This window comes from Myotis lucifugus, unplaced genomic scaffold, assembly GCF_000147115.1.
Source record: "Myotis lucifugus unplaced genomic scaffold, Myoluc2.0 scaffold_180, whole genome shotgun sequence".
NCBI classification, from domain to species: Eukaryota; Metazoa; Chordata; class Mammalia; order Chiroptera; family Vespertilionidae; genus Myotis; species Myotis lucifugus.
The window spans coordinates 2668797-2693880 of record NW_005871228.1 but is presented as its reverse complement, the minus strand read 5'-3'; the positions used below and the strand labels follow the sequence as shown (position 1 = coordinate 2693880).

Genomic DNA, 25084 nt, shown 5'->3' with positions numbered 1-25084 from the left:
ATTGGTTGCCTCCTGCATGAGCCCCAACCAGGGCCCCGGGTGGGGAGGAGCCTGCAACCTAGGCATGTGCCCCTGACCAGAATTGAACCCTCCGGTCCACAGGCCAACGCTCTATCCACTGAGCCAAACCGGCCAGGGCTGATTCATTTACTTTTATGCTAGGAGGAAAGTCCATTCCATGACTCTTCTGACTAACAAAAAGAAATGGCTGTTTATACATCATCTAATAGATATTAATTTGAATACTTTTTACTCATGATGATCAATTAGCACAAAAGTCCATCAGATATAGTAAATATTTGAAGTCCACTTATCTCAAAAAATGGTGTTTATGCAGATGCCCTTTGAAGGGCAATTTTATGATTACTAAATATGGGAAAAGTTTGAATTTTTCCCTCTCCAACTTTATCTAAAAAGCTTTTTCTGAATACAAAAGTTTGACTATTTGATATTCTATCTTATGCACTTTCAGCTTAAGTGTACAAAATTCCACTTGTTATTGGAACTATAAATGGGAAGACCTGTAGTTTCAAAGACTTGGGATTTCATTTGCTAGATCTGAATCTGAAAGAGCAGTGCCCACAAAAAACTAGACTTAACCAAAATCAATAAGAGACAATGGATTTTCAGAAATCAAAATGGGGCTTGTAAAAGGTTTATGAAAATATAACTTTGTAATAGGGAAGGGTTTTGAAAATAGAGAGTATTAAAAAAACAAGGAAAAGATGACTATATCTAACTGATAGGATATATATTTTTTCAGTGCATTTTAATACTGATAAATACATAATTTTGTATAAGATTTTTCCTCTAAGTTGCCTCATCTACACATGTTTTTCTGCAACCAGCTTTTCTCATTTAAAAATATATTTTGAAGTTCTTTCATATCATACTCATATAAAACTACCCCTTTCTTTTAAAAATCAGTCATCCTTCTTTCATATACATTTAGGTTTCTTTCAATTTCTCCTTACAATGAAGCATATATACTTTGTATTTATGAATGATTATGTCTCTAGATTAAATACTCAGAAAAAATTGCTGAGTCAAAAGGTATGCACATTTAAAACTTTGATAGATACTGTTACTCCCCAAACATAAACTACCAGTTTGTATTCCATTATAATGTATGAGAGGACCATTTCCGACTAGTGCCAATAGTGGATATCATCAATATTTTAAATATTTCCTACTAACATGGCAAAAAGAAGTTATCCACTTATAGTTTGCATAATTACAAATAAATAAGTATCAATAACCAGAGAATACTAGAAAACTAAACAAAAGAAATGTGTCATTTGCTTTCAGGTCAGTGCTGACGGTTGCTTGTGAACAGACTGAAGTTCTGCTTTTTGACCCTATATCATCAAAGCACATAAAAACACTTTCTGAAGCCCATGAAGACTGTGTAAATAATATCAGGTTAGTATTGTAGTGAAAAAGTGAACTTTATTATTGTGACCCAAAATACTCTGTTTTGGAAGTTCGTGAAAATGTGTAATGCTTTTGTACAGCAGGGGTAGAAATACATATTTGTGAATTGTGAATCTTATCCCTTGTGAAATTGATCCCTTTAATTACAAAACTTATTAACTATTTTGGATTAGAATCTTTCTGAAATGCATTTTTTACTTCCACATGATTTTCTTTTTCTCTTCATATATTAGGATCATCATTATGAACCTCAGCCAGTATTATAATAGTCTTGTAATGCCTTTAGGCTATGGCAGTCCTGTTACTTAGCCTGTCTCACCACCAGCCCCCAAATTCAAAGTATTGAGGAGAAAAAGCACATATGCACAGAGAACTTCTTTATAGCATTGTTGGAAGCTTCTTAAATTCTCAATAATGTGGAAAATAGGTAACAGTTTGGTGGATTAATATGCAGTCATTAAAATGATGTTCCCAAAGACTACATATCAACATAGATAAGTGCTTGGGATAATATAGATTAAAATCATGATGTAAACTGTACAAATGTGACATGATGCAGAAGAAAAAAGATTAGAAGGAAATATTTTAAAATGCTAGCAGTGGATGAGTTAGAATGTATGGATTATGAGTAATTTTATAAACTTTATGTAGAGATTATATTATTTTTTAAATTATTACTTTTAATTTTAAAAAAAGAACTGTTGAAATTACTTCTAGTCAAGATGACCTACTGAGTTTAATGTAACACCGATGCTCCAAACACATAGAACAAAAGATTAAGTAGCACAAAAGATATACCCAGGCTGTGAAACAATAAACATCTTTGTGGGCCGGAAATTGAACACAGACACAAAATTGCTACAAGTGTTTAAACCATAAGCCCACTGGGTTTGTCTGGCATTGACATGCAGTCGTTTGGCTCCTGTCAGGAATCAAAAGTGCTAAAAGTGCTTCATGTGAGGCAGAAACCAGAACTACTACATGAAGCCAGGGGTTTTGTTGTAATATATATCCCATTTGTAAAAGGCTGAAAAAAGGAAAAAGCTATTAACTACCGGGGCTATAGTTTTAGTTGATAAAGACACAGACTCATGACCAGAAATTGATAAAGCCATTACTGAGTCAGTGGTTGAATAGATGTGATAGCTCCAATATCATCATGAAACTGCAGGCCTTAATATCATTATAAGGTCTAGTTGTCGATTAGGGGTCTAGTAATCCAAGTGGGGCCAACTATAAAACCATTAAATAGGTAGAGAGAAAAAACAAAAAAACAACCTTTTACTACTCAAAATGTGCCTACAACCCAAATCGCAAAACTCATGAAGACATCTAATATTAATACCATACCAAAATCAGCGACTAACACAGACATTTTCTCTGGATGAAATTAATTTATGGAGTAGTCCAACAAAGACTTTATTTTTAAAAATAAATTATTTTATTTATTTTTATTTTTTTTGACTAGGTTATACATGCACGTGGTACAAAATTCAAAGGTACAAAAGGGTAAACAGTGAAAAGTAAGTCTATCTCCCACCTCTGTCCCCTAGCCACCCAGTTCCCCTCCCCAGAGGCAACCACTATTATCAATTTATTGCTATCTTTTCTGAGATAGTTTGTCCATATACAAGCATATACACACACACACATACACTTTTATATAAATGGTAGCATTCTATACATACTATTATGTACCTTGGCTTTTTCACTTCAAAACATATTTAGAAATCATTCCATATTAGTATCCATGGGATGATATTTTTAACGGCTGCATAGTATTCTGTTGATTAGAAGAAACTTTAAAGCATTTTTAGGATGCTCAAAGAAATAAGTTAAGGGGTACTTTCTATTTTAAGGGAGCTCAAAAATTATGAAACAGAATAAATGAAACAAGAACAGGTTAATGTGGAAATGAACCAATTAGAATTCTTTGTAGTTGGTATGTAAAACTCAGTAGATGGGATAAATATACCCTTTATACCATTGGTGATAGAATTAATGGGTTGGAAAATAGTACTAAAAATTTTATACAGAACACAGAAAAAAGATACAAATATGAAAGAATAGTTAAAAGATATAGAGGATTAATTGAAAGACTCCAATAAATGTATAAGAATTACAAAAAAAGAAGATGCAGGGATTGGTGGAGAACTGATTTTTGAAGACAGAGGGGCACAGAGACAAAGAATTCTTAGCATTCAAGAGGGACCTGAGTCCTTTCATCAAGAGTAAAATCTAGAATGTCAAGTAGGTTAAAGAAAAAAAAATCCACATCTAGATAGGTTGTGGTGAAACTAGAATATCAAAGATAAAGAGAGCATCGTAAAAGTCACCAGTTAGAAGCCAGATAACCTACAGAGGTATGATAAACTAAGAGAAAGTTTCTCATTAGCAACAATTGATGCTAGAAGGAAATGGAATATCTTAAAAAATACTAAAGCAATACCATGTTATATCCAGGTAAACTGTTATTTTAGAGTGAAGAATTTTAATTAGGTGAAACGATAAATGTTACTAATTATTAATAGCAGAAAGATAATTAGGGGTTTTTTAGGGGGTGCATTTAAAACAAAATTAAAGTTCTAGAGTAGCACTATCCAATAAAATTGTAATTCTGGTCACATAAGTAATTTTCTAGTTGCATTAAAAAAGGAATATTTAAAATTAAATTTTAATAATACATTTTAGATAACCCAGTATGTCTATACTATTATTTCAGCATGTAATCAGTATAAAATATATTGTATATTTAGGGTACATCTATTTCAGACTGGTTACATATCAAGGACTCAAAAGCCACATGTGGCTAATGGCTACCAAATTGAATAATGTAGTTCTAGAGAGTAACAAAAAACAGGTTGTACGTATAGGAGGGGTTTTGTTCAGTGGGAAGATATACTATGATAAGGTCTCTGTCATGTTCAGGAGGAGATAGAAAAATAAAGTAAATTCAGAACAACGTGTCATTAAATACATATGATAAAAAACTAAAAGTAACTAAAGTAATAGAAGTACAGTTTACAGTTTCCAAACCAGCAGGAGAGGGGAAAAGGGAATATTGAAGACAGGAAAGCTTAAAAAAGTGATGATAATAATAATAATAAATAATGATAAAGCAAAGGAAATATAAATAGAAAAAAGAAGTAGAAGTAGTTCCAAATATATGTATAGTTCACAGTAGGTATAAATGGATTGATCTTTATTAAAAGACACAGAGACCTACCAATTTGAATGAAAAACAAAATCATATATATATTCTCTATAGAGATACCAAAAATAAGACTGCCCAGAAATGGAAAAAGAAAACTGATGTAGGTTATTATTGGACAGATGGAAGACCAAAGTCTTTAATAAAAAATGCAACAGTACATATTAAGAAAAGGAAAAATCCATCAGGAAGATATATATAATCATGAACTTGTATACAACTTGAAGTATAAAAACCAAAGATGGAATGATAAGGAATTCTAAATCTACTAGAGGCCCGGTGCACAGATTCATGCACCAGTGGGGTCCCTTGGCCTAGCCTGCAGGGATCGGGCCGAAACCGGCTTTCCGACATCCCCCGAGGGGTTCCAGATCTTGAGATGGTGGTTCTTGGGTGACGCACCCTGGAATCGGGCTCCCTCCTCTCTGGTTCCAGATGCATCACCCAAGAACCACAGCTGCCAAGCTGTATTGGGCATCTGCCTCCTGGTGGTCAGTGCGCGTCATAGCTACTGGCCAGTCAGCTGGTCACTTTAGGCTTTTATATAGTATATATAGATAGTCATAGTGAGATATTTTACTACTAGGGTCCCTTGGCCTGGCCTGCGCCCTCTCACAATCTGGGACCCCCCCGGGAGATGTCAGAGGCCTGCTGCACGGATGAATCCGTGCAGCGGCCCTCTAGTATGCATATAAGATCTTTGGTTAATCTCTTCCCGCCTGCCCCCATCCCTCTGAGATTCATCAATCTGTTCCATGTTTCCATGCCTGTGCATTGAGCATCTGGCCCCTGGTAGTCAGTGTGTGTCATAGCTACCGGTTGAATGGTCACTTAGGCTTTTATATATATAGATAGTTGCATCCCAAACTAGTAAATTAAGCAGATAAAAATGAGGCTATATAAGATAAACTAGAAACGCTGGGTAAAATTTTAACTATTGTCTGGCTGGCATGTCTCGGTGGTTGAGTGTCAACCTGTGAACCAGGAGGTCACGGTTCGATTCCAAGTCAGGGTCATGCAGGTTGCAGGCTCAATCCCCAGTGTGGGTGAGGGCATGCAGTAGGCAGCCGAGCAATGATTCTCTCTCATCACTGTTGTTTCTATCTCTCCTTCTCCTTTCCTCTCTGAAATCAATTATAAATATATTTTTAAAAATTTAAATATAGCCCTAACCGGTTTGGCTCAGTGGATAGAGCATCCGCCTGCGGACTCAAGGGTCCCAGGTTCGATTCTGGTCAAGGGCATGTACCTTAAAATATATATATTTAATCCTCTTTAATCCTCACTTGAGGATTTTTTTTAATTGATTTTTTAGAGAGAGGAAGGGGAAGAGAAAGAGAAAGAGAAACATCAATGTGAGAGAGAAGCATGGATCCGTTGTCTCCCACACTCACCCGACTAAGAATTGAACCCACAACCGAAGGATTTGTATGCATGCATATAGGCATGACCAATGGACACGGGGCACTGGGGGGTAGGGGAGGCCGGGGGAATGTCAAGCGGGGGGTGGGGGGGGGGAGGAAACATATGTAATACTCTTTGTAATATTTTAAGCAATAAAAAAAAAAAAAAAGAATCGAACCCACAACTTAATATGTGCCCTGATCAGGAATTGTACCTGCAACCTTTTGGTGTACAGGATGATGTTCCAACCAACTGAGCCACCGGGCCAGAGCAAAATAAATAAAGAAATATATATATATATATTAAAATATATATATATATATATATATATATATATATATATATATATTAAAATATATATATATATATATATATATAAATATATATATTTTGTTGATTTTTTTTACAGAGAGGAGGGGAGAGGGATAGAGAGTTAGAAACATCAGTGAGAGAGAGAAACATCGATCAGCCGCCTTCTGCACACTCCCTCCTGGGGATGTGCCCGCAACCAAGGTACATGCCCTTGACTGGAATCGAAAGTGGGACCCTTGAGTCCGCAGGCCAATGCTCTATCCACTGAGCCAAACCAGCTAGGGCTAAATATATATATTTTTAATGAACAGTTGAGCTGATAAGAAAGAAAGGAATCCTAGGGCCAAAAATGAAGTTGAAGCAGGAATACGAGGAAGTAAATAGGTATTCAAGCTGTCTTTTACCACGGAGGCTTTAGCAAAATGCTGGTGACCTTGAGCTTCTGTTTTAACATTTATGAGGAGTACAGAGGACAGGAGAATAATTCTGTCGTCAGTTGAAGCTGAGGAGTCTAGTAGAAAACTCTGCAGAAGGGTGGGACTTGAAAGGGTTATACTTTTAGCAAAAATAGTGATCTAGAAATAAATCACATTGTTCATCTAAACCAGTGATGGCGAACCTATGACACACGTGTCAGAGGTGACATGCAACTCATTTTTTTGGTTGATTTTTCTTTGTTAAATGGCATTTAAATATATAAAATAAATATCAAAAATATAAGTCTTTGTTTTACTATGGTTGCAATATCAAAAAATTTCTATATGTGACACGGCACCAGAGTTAAGTTAGGGTTTTTTAAAATGCTAACACACCGAGCTCAAAAGGTTCGCCATCACTGATCTAAACTGTGGCATTGGGTAGAGGGGTGTCAGAAAATCTGGATTTCTAACCACAAGCCAGCCTTCTTGCATGTGTGGGGCCTAAATTCACACTACCATGTGGTCCAAATATAAATGCAAATATTCTCTGGAGGAGAGAACTCAATATCATAAAGAAGTCATTTCTTCCCAAATTAATCTATAAATTTAGTGCAGTTTTAATAAAAATATCAAGTTTTTATAACTTTATTTTAAAATTCATATTGAACAGCAAAGGCCAAGAATATCTGAGACTGTTTTGAAGAAGACTTAAGATGGTAGGAGTACTCACCTCTCCAGATATCAAACATAGTCTTAGGACAGGGATAGATTAAGTGACTAATGGAACGAAATAGTGCTTCCAGATATTTAACATATGACAGCAGGGGGCATGATAAATCACTGTGGGGGTGGGAGGATGGAAAACAGAGAACTGGTTATATATATGAAAAAAATAAAATAAAATTAGATTTTTATCTCATACCATAACTAAAAGTTACTGTCAGTTAGATTAAAGACCTAATTATAGAAGAAAACCTTTAAAGCATTAGAAGAAATATAGAATATATTTATACTCTAAGTATAAGAAAGGATTTTTTTAAATACACAAAATGCATAAACCATTAAGGATTAAAAGTTCAACTGCATTAAAATTTAAAACTTCCTTATAACCAAAGACATAAGAATGTGAGAAGACAAGCTATAGGCTAGTGGGAGAAGATGTTTTTAATGCACATAACTAAAAAATGGATAAGTATCCAGAATATATAAGACAATTATTCTGGAACAAAATTGACAGAGAATCGCATAAGAGAAACTAAGCAATAAATATGGAAAGATTTTCAAGCTTACTAGTTACCATGGAAATGCAAATAAAAATAGCAGTGAAGAAATACCAAAGATGTTGAGAAATAGAAACTCTTAGATATTATTGCTGGAGTATAAATTGGTAAAATTACTTTGAAGAGCAATTTTGCAACATCAGGTAAAATTGAAGATCAATTTTTAAAAATAAGTTATAGCACATGTAAGCAAGGAGATATGTTAAGAAGGTTCATTATAGCATTATTAGTATTAGAAGTTGGAAATAAATCTGCAAGAGGAAGGTCAACTCTGGTATACTTACACAATGGAATACTATACATCCGTTAAAACTAAAAGAATCAGCATGTGAGATACATGTCAGAAATTTGAGGTTGAGCCAGAAAAGCAAACTGTAGAATGAGCTGTATGTACAGTGTGATACCATTTATATAAAGTTTGAAAATATACAGACACAAGCTTGATGAGGGCATGTATTTCTCTGTTTGTTCTCTGCTTTATCCCCAGCACCTAGAACTATGCCTAGCACATAGTGGGTGCTCATTAAGTATTTAAAGAATAGCATGCAAAACAATATTACCAATTGTTTATAGCTACATACTTATGAATTCATGGTATTAAAAAATTGTGTGGGGAGTAACAACAAATTTTGGATAGTGGTTCCCTCTGGAGAGGGAGGGAGGGGAATGGGTTTGGGGAGGGATATAGAGGGTACTTCAACTGTGTTTGTAATGTTTTTAAAAATCTGAATGATACAAAATGTTAAAATTTGATAAAGCTGGGTGGTGAGTATCACAGGTGTTTGTTATATTCTTCATACATTTCTTTATGTTTCTAATATTTCACAATATAAAATTTTATTACCTCAAAAAGAAAAGACGTATACCAAGTTGTTTGCCCCTACTCAAAATGGCTCTGACTAATCTGCTGTTAGAATTTGTGTTCCTTATTAATGTCAGCTCTCATTTGCTGCTATCAATGTGCCTGCCCTAGTACCCCACACCTACAAATTTGAATTTGCCTCTTATCTATTGGTTAGAAAAAAACAGATTTTGAAGCTTTTTTTAGAAGTAATATAACTTTAGAGTTTTGAGTAAGGATTTGGGAAGTCCTTGGCATGAGCATAAGTGTGTATTACTTAATACTAACTTTCATTTTTTGAGTGCTTACTATGTGCCAAACCTTTTGTGAAGTACTTTTCATACATAATATGTTTAATTCTCATGGTATCCTGATGTGAGACAGATATTGTACCCATTTTAAGGAATGAAGAAACTGCAACCCAGATAAAGAGACTTGCCCAAGGTATATAATATACACTGAGTGGCCAGATTATTATGACCACCTAACATTTGTAGGCAAATTAGCTATAATTTAGCGCTGAAGTTGCTAGAGGGTCAGACCGTTATAAATAGGGAAGCAAGTTGTTTACCACGAGAGTAGAAGTGATTTTTTTCTGAAGATATGGGTAAACAACGCAATTTAACAGCCTTTGAATGTGGTAGATACACACACACACACACACACACACACACACACACACACACGGCCAGATTATTATGACCACCCCATCAGTACTTCGTTGGGCCACCTTTTGCCTTCAGTACTGTGGCAGTTCTTCTTGGTGTTGACTCCACGAGATGTTGAAAGGTGATGCGAGGAATCTGACACCATGCCTGATGAATAGCACTGTCCAGTTCTGTGAAATTTGATGGCTGTGGAACCAGCTGCCAGATGGCTCTTTTAACTTCGTCCCACACATGCTCAATTGGATTGAGATCTGGTGATTGTGGGGGCTACCTAAGCAAGGTAGTCTCCCTCATGTTCTTGAAACCACTCCTGCACAATACGAGCACCGTGGCATGGCGCATTGTCTTGTTGGAAGAAGCCATCTCCATTGCGATACGCCATCAACATGGTAGGATGAACTTGATCAGCAACAATACATAGGTATGTTGTGCTATTCAGACGTTGTTCCACACGAATTAAAGAACCCAAATCATGCCAGGAAAACATGCCCCAAACCATAATACTGCCCCCACCAGCTTGAAGGGTTATACTCGTGCATGTGGGGTGCATGCTTTCATGCTGTTTCTGCCAAATTCTCACTCTGCCATCTGCATGATGCAACTGGAAACGTGATTCATCGGACCACATGACTTTTTTCCAATGCTCGACTGTCCAATCCTTGTGTTCCTGTGCAAATTGGAGACGTTTTATCTTGATAACTGCAGACAGCAAAGGTGTTTGAACAGGCCTTTGCCTTCCATATCCCATACCATACAGTGTATGGCTAATTTGCCTACAAATGTTAGGTGTTCATAATAATCTGGCCACTCAAAAAATATATATATATATCCCACGTTCAAAGGCTGTTAAATCGTGTTGTTTACCCATATCTTCAGAAAAAAATCACTTCTGTTGTGGTAAACAACCTGCTTCCCTATTTATAGTGGTCTGGCCCTCTATCAACTTCAGCGTGAAATTATAGCTAATTTGCCTACAAACATCAGGTGGTCATCATAATCTGGCCATTCAGTGTATACAATAAGTGGTAAAGCTGGAATTCATATTCAGTTCCATTAGACCTATACTATTCAGAGATGAGGGCATGCACATACTTAGTAATGTCTTCTAGTTTATTTTGTAGTTTTGAGGTTTGCTTATCTTATAAATAAAAATGTTGATAATTGTGGAGAGCATTTTCTGTTGCTTCATATTTAGGGAAAGTATGTAATTTAAATTCTTAAGCCCCTTGTGTAGGCTTCCTTGTAATTCATGAGGACTCTGGATATAGATTTACAAGTCCATTTAATAATCAAGTTCCCCCAATTATGTGGTTACAGGGGGAACTGAGGTTATCATAAGAATATTTACTTCATGATATAGCAGTTAAAAAACAAGTACCCATTTAAATATGCCAGAATCTACTTTTCTCTCCCATTGTCTGTTGGTCTTTTCCTGATTGTTATATTTCAAACAATATACTATAATTCAGTGCTTACCCCTGGGAACATGAAATTTCTTATCTTGCAAAGGATGTAGAATTTCACAAAACCCTGAGAGTGATGTTTACTAGTAGAATTGATTACATATAAAATCATTGGAAAATGAGGATTTGATCGAGTTTAAACTAGTTATCAATTAGAGAAAAGAAAATAACAGAAATGATGACATGATAGGTACTTTGAAAAATTATGTATCTCACATGACTAAGGAAAGGCTCTTGGGAAAAGCGATAAAGCCCTTGAATATCATACAGGAAATTAGCCTTTTTATGATTATAGTACAAAACTCAAGTATGAAGTAAAGATGCAATATTCTGATGTCATAATTTCATTTTAAAGATTATGTTAAAAAAAACCCCAAACATTTAATTTATTCTTGTTCTAAGAATTTGCACATCTATAATAATAAGAGCCTAATATGCTAATTAGACGAGATGTCCTTCTGGATGTCATTCCTTCTGGACAAAGCCGCAGCAGGCAGGGGCTGAGGCAGAGGCAGCGGCAGCAGAGGCCCCGGCTGCAGCCCCCAGCTGTGGTGGCAGCAGGCAGGGGCCAAGGCAGAGGCAGCTGCCACAGTAGTGGGGGCCAAGGCCCTTGCACGAATTTCGTGCATCGGACCTCTAGTAGTTAAATAAATGTAAGAAAGGCTAATTTCCATGATTTTTAGTTATTTTTAGATAACTACTCAACACTTTCTTTCCCTTGTACAATGAAATGTTGGTTCCTGTTTAAGAAAACTCAATTTCAATTACTGTCATTTTTTACCAGTTATCTTCTGATAATGAAGACCTCAATTTATCTATATGTCAATTTATCAAGAGTTATTCTAGTCATATGTTGGGGTTTGATGGGGACATACAGAGAAGTTCTATAATTCAGAAACTCATAGATTTCAGTGTGTGTGGAGTGTCTCCTGTTTATTAGGGACTATGGAGTTAAAAACATATTACAATTATTAACTAATTAGGCTAGACTGAGTTTTCATTTGAGAGGATGGACCAGAACTCCAAAAACTTGTCTAAAACTTTACATTCACTGCATCTGCTTACTTTGGGGTAAGAACTGTAGATAATTTAACCAGTCTCCTAGTCTACATTTTTCTATAATTTATCTACTTTCTTTACCAATCATTCTCTAATACCAAATTTTAAAAAAATTGATTTTAGAGAGGAAGGTGGGGGGAGGAGAGAAAGAGAAACATTGATTTGTTGTTCCATTTATTTATGCATTCATTGGTTGATTCCTGACCAGGATTAAACCCGTAACCTTTTTGGGGACGACACTCTAACCAACTGAGCTATCCGGCCAGGGATCTAATACCAAAATTTTTTGTTGTTGTTAATCCTCACCTGAGGAAATTTTTTGAGAGGATATTCATTGATTTTTAGACAGAATGAAAGGGAGGGGGAGAGACAGAGAGAGAGAAATATTGATGTGAGAGCAACACTGTGATTGGTTGCCTCTTGCACACTCCCAGACTGGGATCGTGGATGGAGCCTACAACTGAGGTGCATTGTGCCCATGACTGGAATTGAAGACAGGACCCTTCAGTTGGCAGGCCAATGATCTAACCATAGAGCAACCTGCTAGGGCTCTAATACCAAAATTTTTAACAGGTAATACTTTGAGGCAAAAAAATGAGAAACCTAAAGTCAAAGTATTGAAGTTTTCATCAAGGTAGATTTATTCAATTCAAAATTATTAGCTTTTGTTTTAAGATTATATTCATTCTTGGTTTTAAAATATGCTTTCATGTAACAATGGTAATTTTTTCAATAACCTTATTGACAAAAATTTAAAACCTGATTACTCACTTTATTTTTTATGAAAATCCAAGAGTTTTGGAACCTAGCCAACTAAGAGATCTTTCTGAAATTCTTATTTAATTATGTCACTGTCTTGCTTTAAATCCTTCAGGGTAGACTACTGTGACCTACAGCAATATAATACCACTGGGGTTTTCAATACATATGTGCATTATTTTCTCTAGATTAAACAAAATACCTTATTCATATTTTTTCCCTAAATTTTCAAATGTATAAAGATACTCTTATGATGATCAATTTATTTTAAAAGTTTGACTGACTTTCAGTAGCCTTTTGTCATTATATTTTTTTTAATTATATAATTCCTATCATGTGTGGAACACATTAAAATGCCTCATCAGTAAAGATAAAACTATAAGGGGAAAATTTGATTTGATAATAATTAAAATTTTGATACAGTAAGAAAACATATAAACCACATTGAAAGATAGAATATATGTAGCCAGAACCGGTTTGGCTCAGCGGATAGAGCATCGGCCTGCGGACTCAAGGGTCCCGGGTTCGATTCCGGTCAAGGGCATGTACCTTGGTTGTGGGCACATCCCCAGTGGGGGGCGTGCAGGAGGCAGCTGATCGATGTTTCTCTCTCATTGATGTTTCTGGCTCTCTATCCCTCTCCCTTCCTCTCTGTAAAAAATCAATAAAATATATTTAAAAAAGAAAGAAATATATGTAGAAAATATATTTAATACACCGTATTTGAAAAATTAAGATATATAATTGTTACCATGAAGAGACTTTATCACTCAATAATAAAAATAATACTGCAAAAGGAAAATCAGTAAGGAACATTGATAGCAATTCACAAAAGAAATATAATCTTCCAATTAATATGAAAAAAGTTCATCTTTACTAAAAAGAAAAGTTTTAACCTAAAACAAAATGATTTTTGCCCAGTTGGTGTGGTTCAATGGTTGAGCATCAACCTATGAACCAGGATGTCAGGGTTTGATTCCCGGTCAGGGCACATGCCCACATGGTTAAATTATCTACAGTGGGCTACCAGTACATCCCCAGTTTGGGGCGTGCAGGAGGCTCAATGATTCTCATTGTTGATGTTTCTCTCTTTCTCTTTCCCTTCCTCTCTGAAATCAAGTTTTTTAAATAGGTGTTTTTTTTCCTGGCACTTAGCAGAATTTAAAAATATCTGTGTGGCAAGGGTTTGGAGAAATGGACTCTCCTCACTGCTGGTGGAACTACATATTGGTATGTTCTTTTGGGGATAATTTGACTATATGTATCAAAAGCCTTACATTTTTAAAAATCCCTTTTTACTTAGCAATACATTTTTCTGGAAATGCACTTAGAAAAATAACTAGGGATGTGGGTAATATTTGGCTGTTAGGGGATTTGTCAAGGTGTGGTTTTTTTATAAAATATATATTTTTATTGATTTCAGAGAGGGAGAGAGAGGGAGAAACAACAATGATGAGAGAGAATCATTGACTGGCTGCCTCGTGCACGCCCCACTCTGGGGATCAAGCCCACAACCTGGGCATGTGTCCTGACCGGGAATCAAACTATAACCTCCTGGTTCATAGGTCAACACTCAACTACTGAGCCACGCTGGCCGGGCCATCATAGTATTTTATAATAGTAAAATATTGAAAGCAATCTAAATAGCTTACAATTGCATTTTAGTTTTAAAAAGAAAAAAGATTATGGTTTATTTATACAGTGAATGCTACTCAGCTATTAAGAATGATTTTGTCAATAAATCTTTAATGAGGTAGCAAAATATTTATGAGATAATATTAGGTTTGAAATACAGGAACAGCAGTTATTTTTGGTGGTGGAATTTTTTTCTCCATTAAAAAATATTTTCAATGGGCATGTATTTATAATTAAGAAATAATTATTGGGAATCATTATAGAATAAATCCATGATATATTCTCTACTTGTCTCTACTTTTTCATACACAGCACTCCTACAAGTCTCTCAGAGTACATCCTTACATGCTTCTATATAAGGAGTTCCTGCTCATCTTTTAAAGTCAGTTCAAATGAGTTCCTGCTCATCTTTTAAAGTCAGTTCAAATGACACCACCATGAAGTCTTTCCTAACCACTTTGTTTTCTCTGCTAATTCCACACAATTATCTTGCATAATTATTTACATGTACTTATAATGTCTTTTCCACCAGGCAGTGAACTCCTATCTCATTCATCCATTTAATAAGTATTTGTGAGTGTTTATTATGTGCCTGGCACAAGTGTGTTAGGTACTGCAGATCTAACCATGAACCATACAGACAAGTTCCCCCTGCCTTCAAGAAGATAGCATGACGAAGTACATTGAAATATTAGGCTGTGTAATAGAAGTGTAGAATGCTTAGAAGATCCATAAACCTCTCCCAGGCTGGATGGAGAGGGAAGGCTTCGTGGAGGGGATAATAGATGAATAGTAGCAAGAAAACAAATGTTAGCCAGGTGAAGGAAGGGTAGGAGGAGGTAGTTTCAGGTAGCAGAACAGCCCAAACAAAGGCCTGAAATTTTAAAACCATGTTAAGTTTCAGGAAGGTCATTGTGGTGTTTGTGGATATTGAGGTTGATTTCTGATAGAAAATAATTATATATAATTTTATCTTGAAAGAAGCTCCAGAATTCATATCTTCTGCAAGAGTTTAGGAAGTTTTATGAAAAAGCATATGTTAGAGCAGTGATGGCGAACCTTTTGAGCTCGGTGTGCCAGCATTTTGAAAAACCCTAACTTAACTCTGGTGCTGTGTCACATATAGAAAATTTTTGATATTTGCAACCATAGTAAAACAAAGACTTATATTTTTGATATTTATTTTATATATTTAAATGCCATTTAACAAAGAAAAATCAACCAAAAAATGAGTTTGCGTGTCACCTCTGACACGTGTGTCATAGGTTCGCCATCACTGTGTTAGAGAAAGCATCCCAGTGTTGAATTAGGCAGAAATTCAAGTGTGATTGGTATATTTGTTATTTTTTAAGTATTTGTATAAAAAATATTCTCAATAAGGATTAAAAAATTAGTGTGAAATAATTAAAAGTTTGAATTGAAAGGGGTATTTTAATTCTCTATCTTGTAATTTTTTTTTAATTGTTTTATTGCTTAAAGTATTACAAGTAGTATTACATATGTCTCCTTTTTTTCCCGCCTATCTTGTAATCTTGACTGGTCTTAATAAAATGGTGCGAGGCGAGATTATTTGGAGAATGCCTTTGAATTAATAGATGAAAATGATAGCATTTTAATAGCAATTTTTGCATATGCATGTGTTCTGAAAAGAAAGAGATGTTACTTGTAGCAGAGTAAAAATTTCTCATAATTTTTAACCCTTTACGTTTAACATGTCTTCCTTGGAAATTGTCTTCAAAATCTCTTCTGTCTCCTATTAAATTGTTTCTCACCATTTGTTTTTCCTATACAGATTTTAAAGTTCTTTTTTCTCTTTACAACTGTACTCCAAACACCTATTCCTATTTCCATTTCCAAATAAAAATCAATATTGTAGCCCTAACCAGTTTGGCTCAGTGGATAGAGTGTCGGCCTGTGGACTGAAGGGTCCCAGGTTCGATTCCGGTCAAGGGCATGTATCTTGGTTGCAGGCACATCCCCAGTAGGAGGTGTACAGGAGGCAGCTGATCGATGTTTCTCTCTCATTGATGTTTCTGGCTCTCTATCCCTCTCCCTTCCTCTCTGTAAAAAATCAATAAAATATATTTTAACAAAAATCAACATTGTAAAGCCAATGGATAAAATTGCAATGTGGCCCTCATTAAATCAGTTTCTTTCTCTGTGATTATGTGAATGATATTTACTATTTGTTGTATATCAGAATGATTGGGCTTATACAGTGAGTTTGTAGGCCTTTTTTGTTTGTTTTCTTGATTAGGTAATATGGTTTCTCAAGATTTCTTAAGTAAGAGATTAAATAAACCAGTTTTTCTTTTCTGCTTTGTAGATTTCTTGATAACCGGCTGTTTGCTACCTGCTCTGATGACACTACAATAGCACTATGGGATCTGAGAAAATTGAACACCAAAGTATGCACTTTACATGGTCACACTAGCTGGGTGAAGAACATCGAATATGATACTAATACAAGACTCTTAGTAACATCAGGATTTGATGGAAATGTCATTATTTGGGACACCAACAGGTTTGTGAATAGGAGATCATTTTAGGATTTTTTTAAGATGGTAAACAAATTCAGTGTTCTGTCTCAACTTTTATATCTCTTTAGGAGAAAGAAACTGGTTTTGTGGGGGGACAAAAACAATCAAAGTGATTCTATCTTTTGTTGCTTGCACATAGAGAAATTTCTATGGAAAGGAGACCAAGTAGCATAGTTAATTATGAAAAAATGGTTTATAAGATAAGTTTCCTGAACTGAAGTGTTTTTTACTCTTTTGTCCTTTAATTCTATTTTTTTTTCCACTTTTCCCCCCACTTTTTTTTTAATCCTTACCTGAGGATATTTTTCCATTGATTTTTAGAGCAAGTGGAAGAGAGAGGGAAAGACAAAGAGAAACATCGATGTGAGAGAGACACAATGATTGGTTGCCTCCTGCACCTGCCTCTGAGTCAGGGAGGAGACTGCAACTGAGGTACATGCCCTTGACCGGAGTCGAACCTAGAACCCTTCGGTCTGCAGGCTGACACTCTATCCACTGAGCCAAACCAGCTGTCCTTCAATTCTAAATCTGTTTTTATTTGGCCATTTGTGCACTTCGTCTTCATCATTCAAAGAGTAGTCAGTCTCTATTGGGGTGGTACTGATCCCTAGGAGAATGTTTGGAAATAATGTGTGGTACAATTTTAGTTGTCACCATGGAAGAAGAGAAGAGGAGTTCCACTGGCATTTAGTTAGCCAGGAATAAGAGTTTCTAAACATCCTGAAGTACATGGGAGAGTTTGCATAATGGACTAATTGTATCACCTAAAATGTCAGTGATGCCTCTGTTTTGAAACACTAATAAAATGTCTCCTTATAGAGAAATTGATTATTCAAAGAGTTGAGATCTGAGAAATAATTAAATATATCTGTTGCTAGCTATGGTGAAATAACAATATAGTAATACACCAGGATCATTTCTGAAATACTCTTTCAGAGGTAGTATGTAAAAAGAAAAGGAATATTCTTAAAGATTTCTAGCTATGCATGTTGCTTGAGCAGGGGATAGAGCTACATACTGATTATCTTTTTTATTTTTTTAAAGGTTTTTTATTTTTATTTTTATTTTGTTACTGATTTCAGAGAGGAAGAGAGGGAGAGAGAGATAGCCGAAACCAGTTTGGCTCAGTGGATAGAGCGTCGGCCTGCGGACTGAAAAGTCCCAGGTTCGATTCCGGTCAAGGGCATGTACCTTGGTTGTGGGCACATCCCCAGTGGGAGATGTGCAGGAGGCAGCTGATTGATGTTTCTCTCTCATCGATGTTTCTAATTCTCTCTCTCTCTCTCCCTTCCTCTCTGTAAAAAATCAATAAAATATATTTTAAAAAATATATCAGTGATGAGAGAGAGTCATTGATTGGCTGCTTCCTGCATGCCCCTTATTGGGGATCGAGCCCACAACCCGGGCATGTGCCCTTGACTGGAATAGAACCCAGGACCCTTCAGTCCACAGGGTGACACTCTATCCATTGAGCCAAACTGGCTAGGGCCATATTGATTATCTTTAGACTAAGACAAACATACCTGTTAAAATTTTTTAAATTTAGAAATAAAATTTGAATCTATATATATAAAAGCCAAGAGACCAAAATGACCAGAACAACCAGAACAATCGGTCACTATGACGCGCACTGGGGAGGCCAACCGGCCTGATCGGGACCCTGATCGGCCCCTACCAACCTCCTGTGCCCCCCCTCTCCCCCCCACTGGCTGGCCCGATCGGCCCCCATTGCGGCGGGCTGGCCAGACCCCACCTGTGCATGATTTCGTGCACCAGGCCTCTAGTAAGAATATAAATGATAACTTCCAAATTAGTAGAAGGATAAAAGTTAATAAAATATCAATTCAATAGAGGTAGAGAAGATGGGGAAAAATCATTTTAAAAACACAGGTAGCCCTGGCCAGGTGGTTCAGTTGGTTTGATTGTTGACCTGTATACCAAAAGATTGCAGGTTTGATTCCTGGTCAAGGCACCTACCTATGTTACAGGTTTGATCCCTGATCAGGGCACGTTCGGGAGGCAACCGATGGATATTTCATCTCACATTAATGTTTCTCAATGCAGTTATATAATTCCTATCATGTTAAAATGCCTCATCAGTAAAGGTAAAACTTATAAGGGGAAAAATTGATTTGACAATATAATAATTAAAATTTTGGTACAGTAAGAAAACATATAAACCACATTGAAAGATAGAAATATATGTGGAAAATATATTTAACATACTGTATTTGAAAAATTAGGCACAAAATATGGTAGGCAGATAATATATCTATCAATAATCACAGTAAATGTATATGGATTAAACTAGTCAGTTAAAAGATAATAATAGATTGAATTATAAAACAAAACCCAACTATATGTTCTATATAAGGGACATATCCAAACCAAACAAACACAGAACACTTGGAAACCAGACAAGCACAGAAAATGATGGGAAAAAATAACAGGCAAATACAAATAAAAGAAAAACAGTTGTATTTACATTAATAGCAGACAAAATAGAGTTGAAGGCATAAAGCATTATTAGTGATAAAAAGGTACTATATTAAAAGATTTATTTCACTAGAATATTAGTCTTCTTATCTGGTATGCACCTAATAACAGCCTCAAACCATAAAAAGCAAAACCAAACTGAATTACAAGAAAAAAGTCAGAATTACCAACTTAGTGGAAAATATTAACACCACTCCTTCATTTACTAATAGATAAAATAGACCAAATATTAGTAAGAATTAAAGACTATTTCAATCTTATTAATAAGCTTGATCTATTAGGCATATTTTATAATTCTGCTCCCAACAAATAGTGAATACATCATCTGAAGCAAACTTAGAATATGTACAAAAATGAGCATGTACTGAACTACAGAGTAAGTCTCAGCCAATATCAAAAAACTGTTATTACACAAACCATTTTCCCTGACCTCAATATAGATTCATTTATTTATTTATCCTTACCTGAGGATATTTTTTTCCATTGCTTTTTATTTCATTAATTTTTTAAAATTTTTTTGTTAATCCTTACCTGAAGATATTTTTCCATCGATTTTTAGAGAGAGTGAAAGGGAGGAGGGAGAGACAGAAAGAAACATCAATGTGAGAGAGACACATCAATTGGTTGCCTCTTATCTGCACCCCAACCAGGGCTGGGGATCGAGCCTGCAACCAAGGCACACGCCCTTGACCAGAATCGAACTTGGGACCCTTCGGTCTGTGGGTCGACGCTGTATCCACTGAGCCAAACCAGCTAGAACTCAAAATGGATTTCAACCTGAACATAAGAGCTACACCTATACAATTCTTAGAAGAAAACATGGGAGTAAATCTTCATACAACACTAAAGCTGAGGTGATAAAAAAAATTTGATAAAATGCCTCTAAAATTTTAAAACTTTGTGCATCAAATACCACCATTAAGAACGTGAAAAGAGCCAAAACCGGTTTGGCTCAGTGGATAGAGCGTCGGCCTGCGGACTCAAGGGTCGCAGGTTCGATTCCGGTCAAGGGCATGTGCCTTGGTTGCAGGCACATCCCCAGTGGGAGGCGTGCAGGAGGCAGCTGGTCGATGTTTCTGGCTCTCTATCCCTCTCCCTTCCTCTCTGTAAAAAATCAATAAAGATATATTTAAAAAAAAAAAAAAAGAACGTGAAAAGAAAAACTACAGAATGGGAGAGAATATTTGTAAATAAAATTTGATAAAGAATTTGTGTCCAAAATACATAAAAAACTTCCAAGTCACTTACATGTACACAAATTACCCAATTGAAAAATGGGCAAAATATTTGCATATTCATTTCCCCAAGGAAGATATGCAAATGATTAATAAGCACATTAAAAGATGTTCAATGCAGTTAGTCAGAAGGAAAATGCAAGTCAAATCCAAATGAGATACCACTTCACACCCACTACGATGGATTTAATAACAAACACAACAAGTATTAGCAAGAATGTGAAGAAACGAACCTCATATATTACTGTAGGAATGTACAATGGGACAGCCATTTTAGAAAGCAGATCAGCAGTTTCTCAAAATGTTAAACATAGTTACCATATGACTCAGCAATTCTACTAGATATCTACCTGAGAGAAATAAATACATATATCCATACGAAAACTTGTACATGAATGCTGATACAAGTAGTAGTCATAATAGCCAAAAAATGGAACCAATCCAAATATCTATCAACTGGTAAGTGGATAAACAAAATGTATATCTATATGACAGAATACTATTTGATAATGAAAAGAAACAAAGTTATAACATGGATGGGCCTCAAAAAGTTATGCTAAGTGAATAAAGCCAAACAAAAGGACCACTTATTAGATTACTGTTTTTATATGAAATGTCCACAATAGGCAGGACTATAGAGACAGAAAGTAGATTAGTGGTTGTCTGTGGCTGGGAGTAGGGACAGGGAATGAGTGACTGCTAGTAGACAGGAAGGATTTTTTAGGGTGATGAAAATGTGCTAACATTGGATTGTGTTAATCACACAACTCTAAATTTACTAAAAATCACTTAATTGTATACTTTAAATGATTTAATTATATGGTATGTGAATCATACCTCAATAAAGCTGTTAAAAACAAACTGATAATTAACTAGAAATAAAATGAAATTCATGAAAAGTATACACTAAAACCTATAGCACATGTTTAAATGGTGAAACTTTAGAAGTATTCTCTTTAAAATCGAAGGAGAGCCTGGCCGGCATGGCTCAATGGTTGAGCATTGACCTATGTATGAATCAGGAGGTCATGGTTTGATTTCCCAGTATGGGGTGTGCAGGAGGCAGTCAACCAGTGATTCTGTAATCATTGATGTTTCTATCTCTCTCTCCCTTTCCCTTCCTCTCTGAAATCAATAAAAATATATTTTTAAAAAATCAGGAAGGAGAAACATGCCTGATATTACTATTATTGTTCACCATTGTTTTGGGGTAGAGTGTGGCAGGGTCCTCGTTGGTGCAATAGAAGAAATAAAGATATAAGGATTGGAAAGGAAAAAATGAAACAATAGCATTCATAGATGATGTAATTGTCTATATCGGGTTGGCAAAAAGTTTCTGTAAAAGACAATGTAATAAATATTTTAGGCTTTGTATGCTATATAGTCTCTGAGCAGCCATAGACAATACGTGAATGTGTGTGGCTGTGTTCCAACAAACTTTCTATATAAAAACTAACAATGGTCCAGAGTTGGTCCACAGAACAGTTTTTATGACCCCTGGTCTATATAGAAAACTCTAGAAATTCTGCTGAGAAATTATCAGAATTAATAAGAATTAACCAAGACTGCTAGATATAAGATCAAAATGTAAAAAGCAGTATTGTTCCTAATCACAAGCAATTTAAAATTTTTTAAGTATATATTTTTTAAAAATGTTTTTATTGCCAGACCGGTTTGGCTCAGTGGATAGAGCGTCGGCCTGCGGACTGAAGGGTCCCGGGTTCGATTCCGGTCAAGGGCATGTACCTTGGTTGCGGGCACATCCCCAGTAGGAGGTGTGCAGGAGGCGGCTGGTCAATGTTTCTCTCTCATTGATGTTTCTGGCTCTCTATCCCTCTCCCTTCCTCTCTGTAAAAAATCAATAAAATATATTTTTTTTAAAAAAATGTTTTTATTGATTTTAGAGAGAGAGGGAAGGAGAGGGATAGAGAGAAACATCCATGGGCGAGAGAAACATTGATCAGATGCCTCCTACATGCCTCCTACTGGGGATTGAGCCTGAAACCTGGGCATGTCCCCTGACCAGGAATTGAACCAGTGACCTCTTGGTTCGTGGGTTGATGTTCAACTACTGAGCCACACCGGCCAGGTTAAAGTATATAGTTTTTAGTAATTAATAAATTTAGTTGGTAAACAGGAATAAGTTATAACAGAAATTTTGTATAACTTTTGTGGAGAAAATTGTAAAGTTTCATTTAAGTCATAAGACCTAAATAAAATCTATGGACTAGAAGACTCCTCTAAAACTACAATAAACATTTAAAAATAAAGGCTGTGGTAAACTCATAAAGGAGAGGAAACAGGAAAGGAAGCAATGACAATAAAATTTTTAAATCTGGAAAGTAGGTAAATGAGTGGCAACTGACTTAGCAACTTACTTTGACTTAGTACAAAGAAAGCTGAATCCTAGGCTGGCAGTGGGGAAAAGTTAAGAGCTTAAGACAACTTATACACAATCCTCAAAAATCAGAGGGATTGCCCTAATCGGTTTGGCTCAGTGGATAGAGCGTCGGCCTGCGGACTGAAGGGTCCCGGGTTTGATTCCGGTCAAGGGCATGTACCTTGGTTGCGGGCACATCCCCAGTAGGGAGTGTGCAGGAGGCAGCTGATCGATGTTTCTCTCTCATTGATGTTTCTGGCTCTCTATCCCTCTCCCTTCCTCTCTGTAAAAAATTAATAAAATATAGTTTTTTAAAAATCAGAGGGATTAGCAACTCTGGATACTCTGTAATAGAAGGGGTAGCTAAAGTAAGGATTCAAGTGAAAGATATTTGAGAACTTGTGTTTCTTTCCTTAATCCATATCACTGGGTGATTGATTGACCTTCTTCATTTCAAAAGAAGTTTCAAATTTTATCCTCTAAAGAGAATAAAATAGAGAATCTCTGTAGTAAAAGATGCAGACACAGTTAAAGGCTTTGTTACTTTACCAAAATCAGGGATACTGACTTACCATATGCCTACTGAATATTGAATTCAGAGACCCTTAGCTTCTTCCAGTTAATGAATCAAAGATACAGTAGGAGTTCCTCAAAAAATGGCTTCACCCTACATAATGAAGCTCAGCTTGTCCCAGCACTCAAGAGTTCCCAATCAGCTTTCTAGTTCCCCACTCAATTATGAGCAGACAGCTTAAGATAGACATTTGAGAAAAGCTTCTAATGTAAAGACCTACACAAATGGGGAAATATTTTGGAGGAAATAGAAACTACATAAGGAAAAGAAAACTTAAAATTTTAAAAACCTATCAATATTGTTGGAGAGATAAGAAAATACCTTTTATGCTTGAAGCATTGAATGTTGACTGAAGGATGCATCAGAGTAGAGAAATAGAAGGGACTTTTAACGAACTGGTATTGTTCTAATTCTTAACAGGAGTGATGAGTCATTGGTGTTCATTTGTCTTCAAACACCTTATATGTTTATGTACTTTTCTGTAGGTTTGATACAGTTCACAATTTTAAAAATAATTAACAAAAAAAGTAAATAAAAGGAGGAATAAAAAAATAGGCAAGGAATTAAAAAAAGAGCCAGATAGAAGTAAAAAAAAAACTATGGAAATTTAAAAACACATAGGATGGGTCAAGTAGCAGATTAGACACAACTTTAAAAAAATAGGTTGAAATACAGATATTGAAAAACTACCCAGAATGCAACAAATGGAAATAAGGAGATATAAAACATGAAAGAGCAAGTATGACAGGAGGAGAGTGAAATGTGAATGTTTCTAACATCTATTTGGAGCTTTAAAAGAATAGAGAAAATAGGTGAGAGGCAATATTGGAATAAAGATAGAGAATTTTCCAGAATATATGAATAACATGAATCTTAAGATGTAGAAAGTTAAATGAATCCCTATAAATAGAAAGAAATCCAAATTTGTACATATCAGAGTGAAAGTGGAGTACTCCAAAGACAAAGAGAAGATCAATCAGAGGGAAAAAAAAGAAGTTATCTAAAGCAACAATGAGACTGATAGCAGACTTAAAAATAGCAACAATGGAAGCCAGAACTTGGTGGAATATCCTTGATATTCAGAAAGAAATAACTATCAACCTAAAGGTATATGCTCAGCTAAATTTTTAATACAAAAGAGTAAAATAAAGATTTTCAGAATAATAAAAAGTAAGTTTACCTTAACAAAGTCTTTAAATATATATATATTAGAGGGCTGATACACGAAATTCGTGCAAGGGGCTTGGCCCTCGCAGCCCTAGCTTCGTCTGGAAGGTCGTCCAGAAGGACGTCCAGAAGGTCATTTGGCTGTCCGGTCTAATTAGCATATTATGCATATATATATTAGAAAGGAAGAATAATCTAAAAAGGAAA

General features: G+C 35.6%; 1 protein-coding gene and 1 long non-coding RNA gene across 7 annotated transcripts in view; one reads left to right on the top strand and one right to left on the bottom strand.

Moving 5' to 3' along the window:
• The window catches only part of DCAF10 (DDB1 and CUL4 associated factor 10), a 45950-nt gene that overhangs the window by 9045 nt on the left and 11821 nt on the right, over nt 1-25084 (top strand). For 5 of the 6 annotated variants that reach the window (XM_014462433.2, XM_023760324.1, XM_023760325.1 and 2 more), the window contains exons 2-3: nt 1309-1422; nt 16812-17009. In XM_014462433.2, the coding sequence (XP_014317919.1) occupies nt 1309-1422; nt 16812-17009 (312 nt within the window). The remainder of the gene's footprint in view (nt 1-1308; nt 1423-16811; nt 17010-25084) is intronic. The other variant, XM_023760326.1, reaches the window with a different exon arrangement.
• Nucleotides 15700-24943, bottom strand: LOC111827529. Its single transcript, XR_002831135.1, has 3 exons — nt 24891-24943; nt 24032-24189; nt 15700-16127 (listed from the first exon to the last, which is right to left on the bottom strand). It is a non-coding gene; the product is annotated as an uncharacterized LOC111827529 (long non-coding RNA).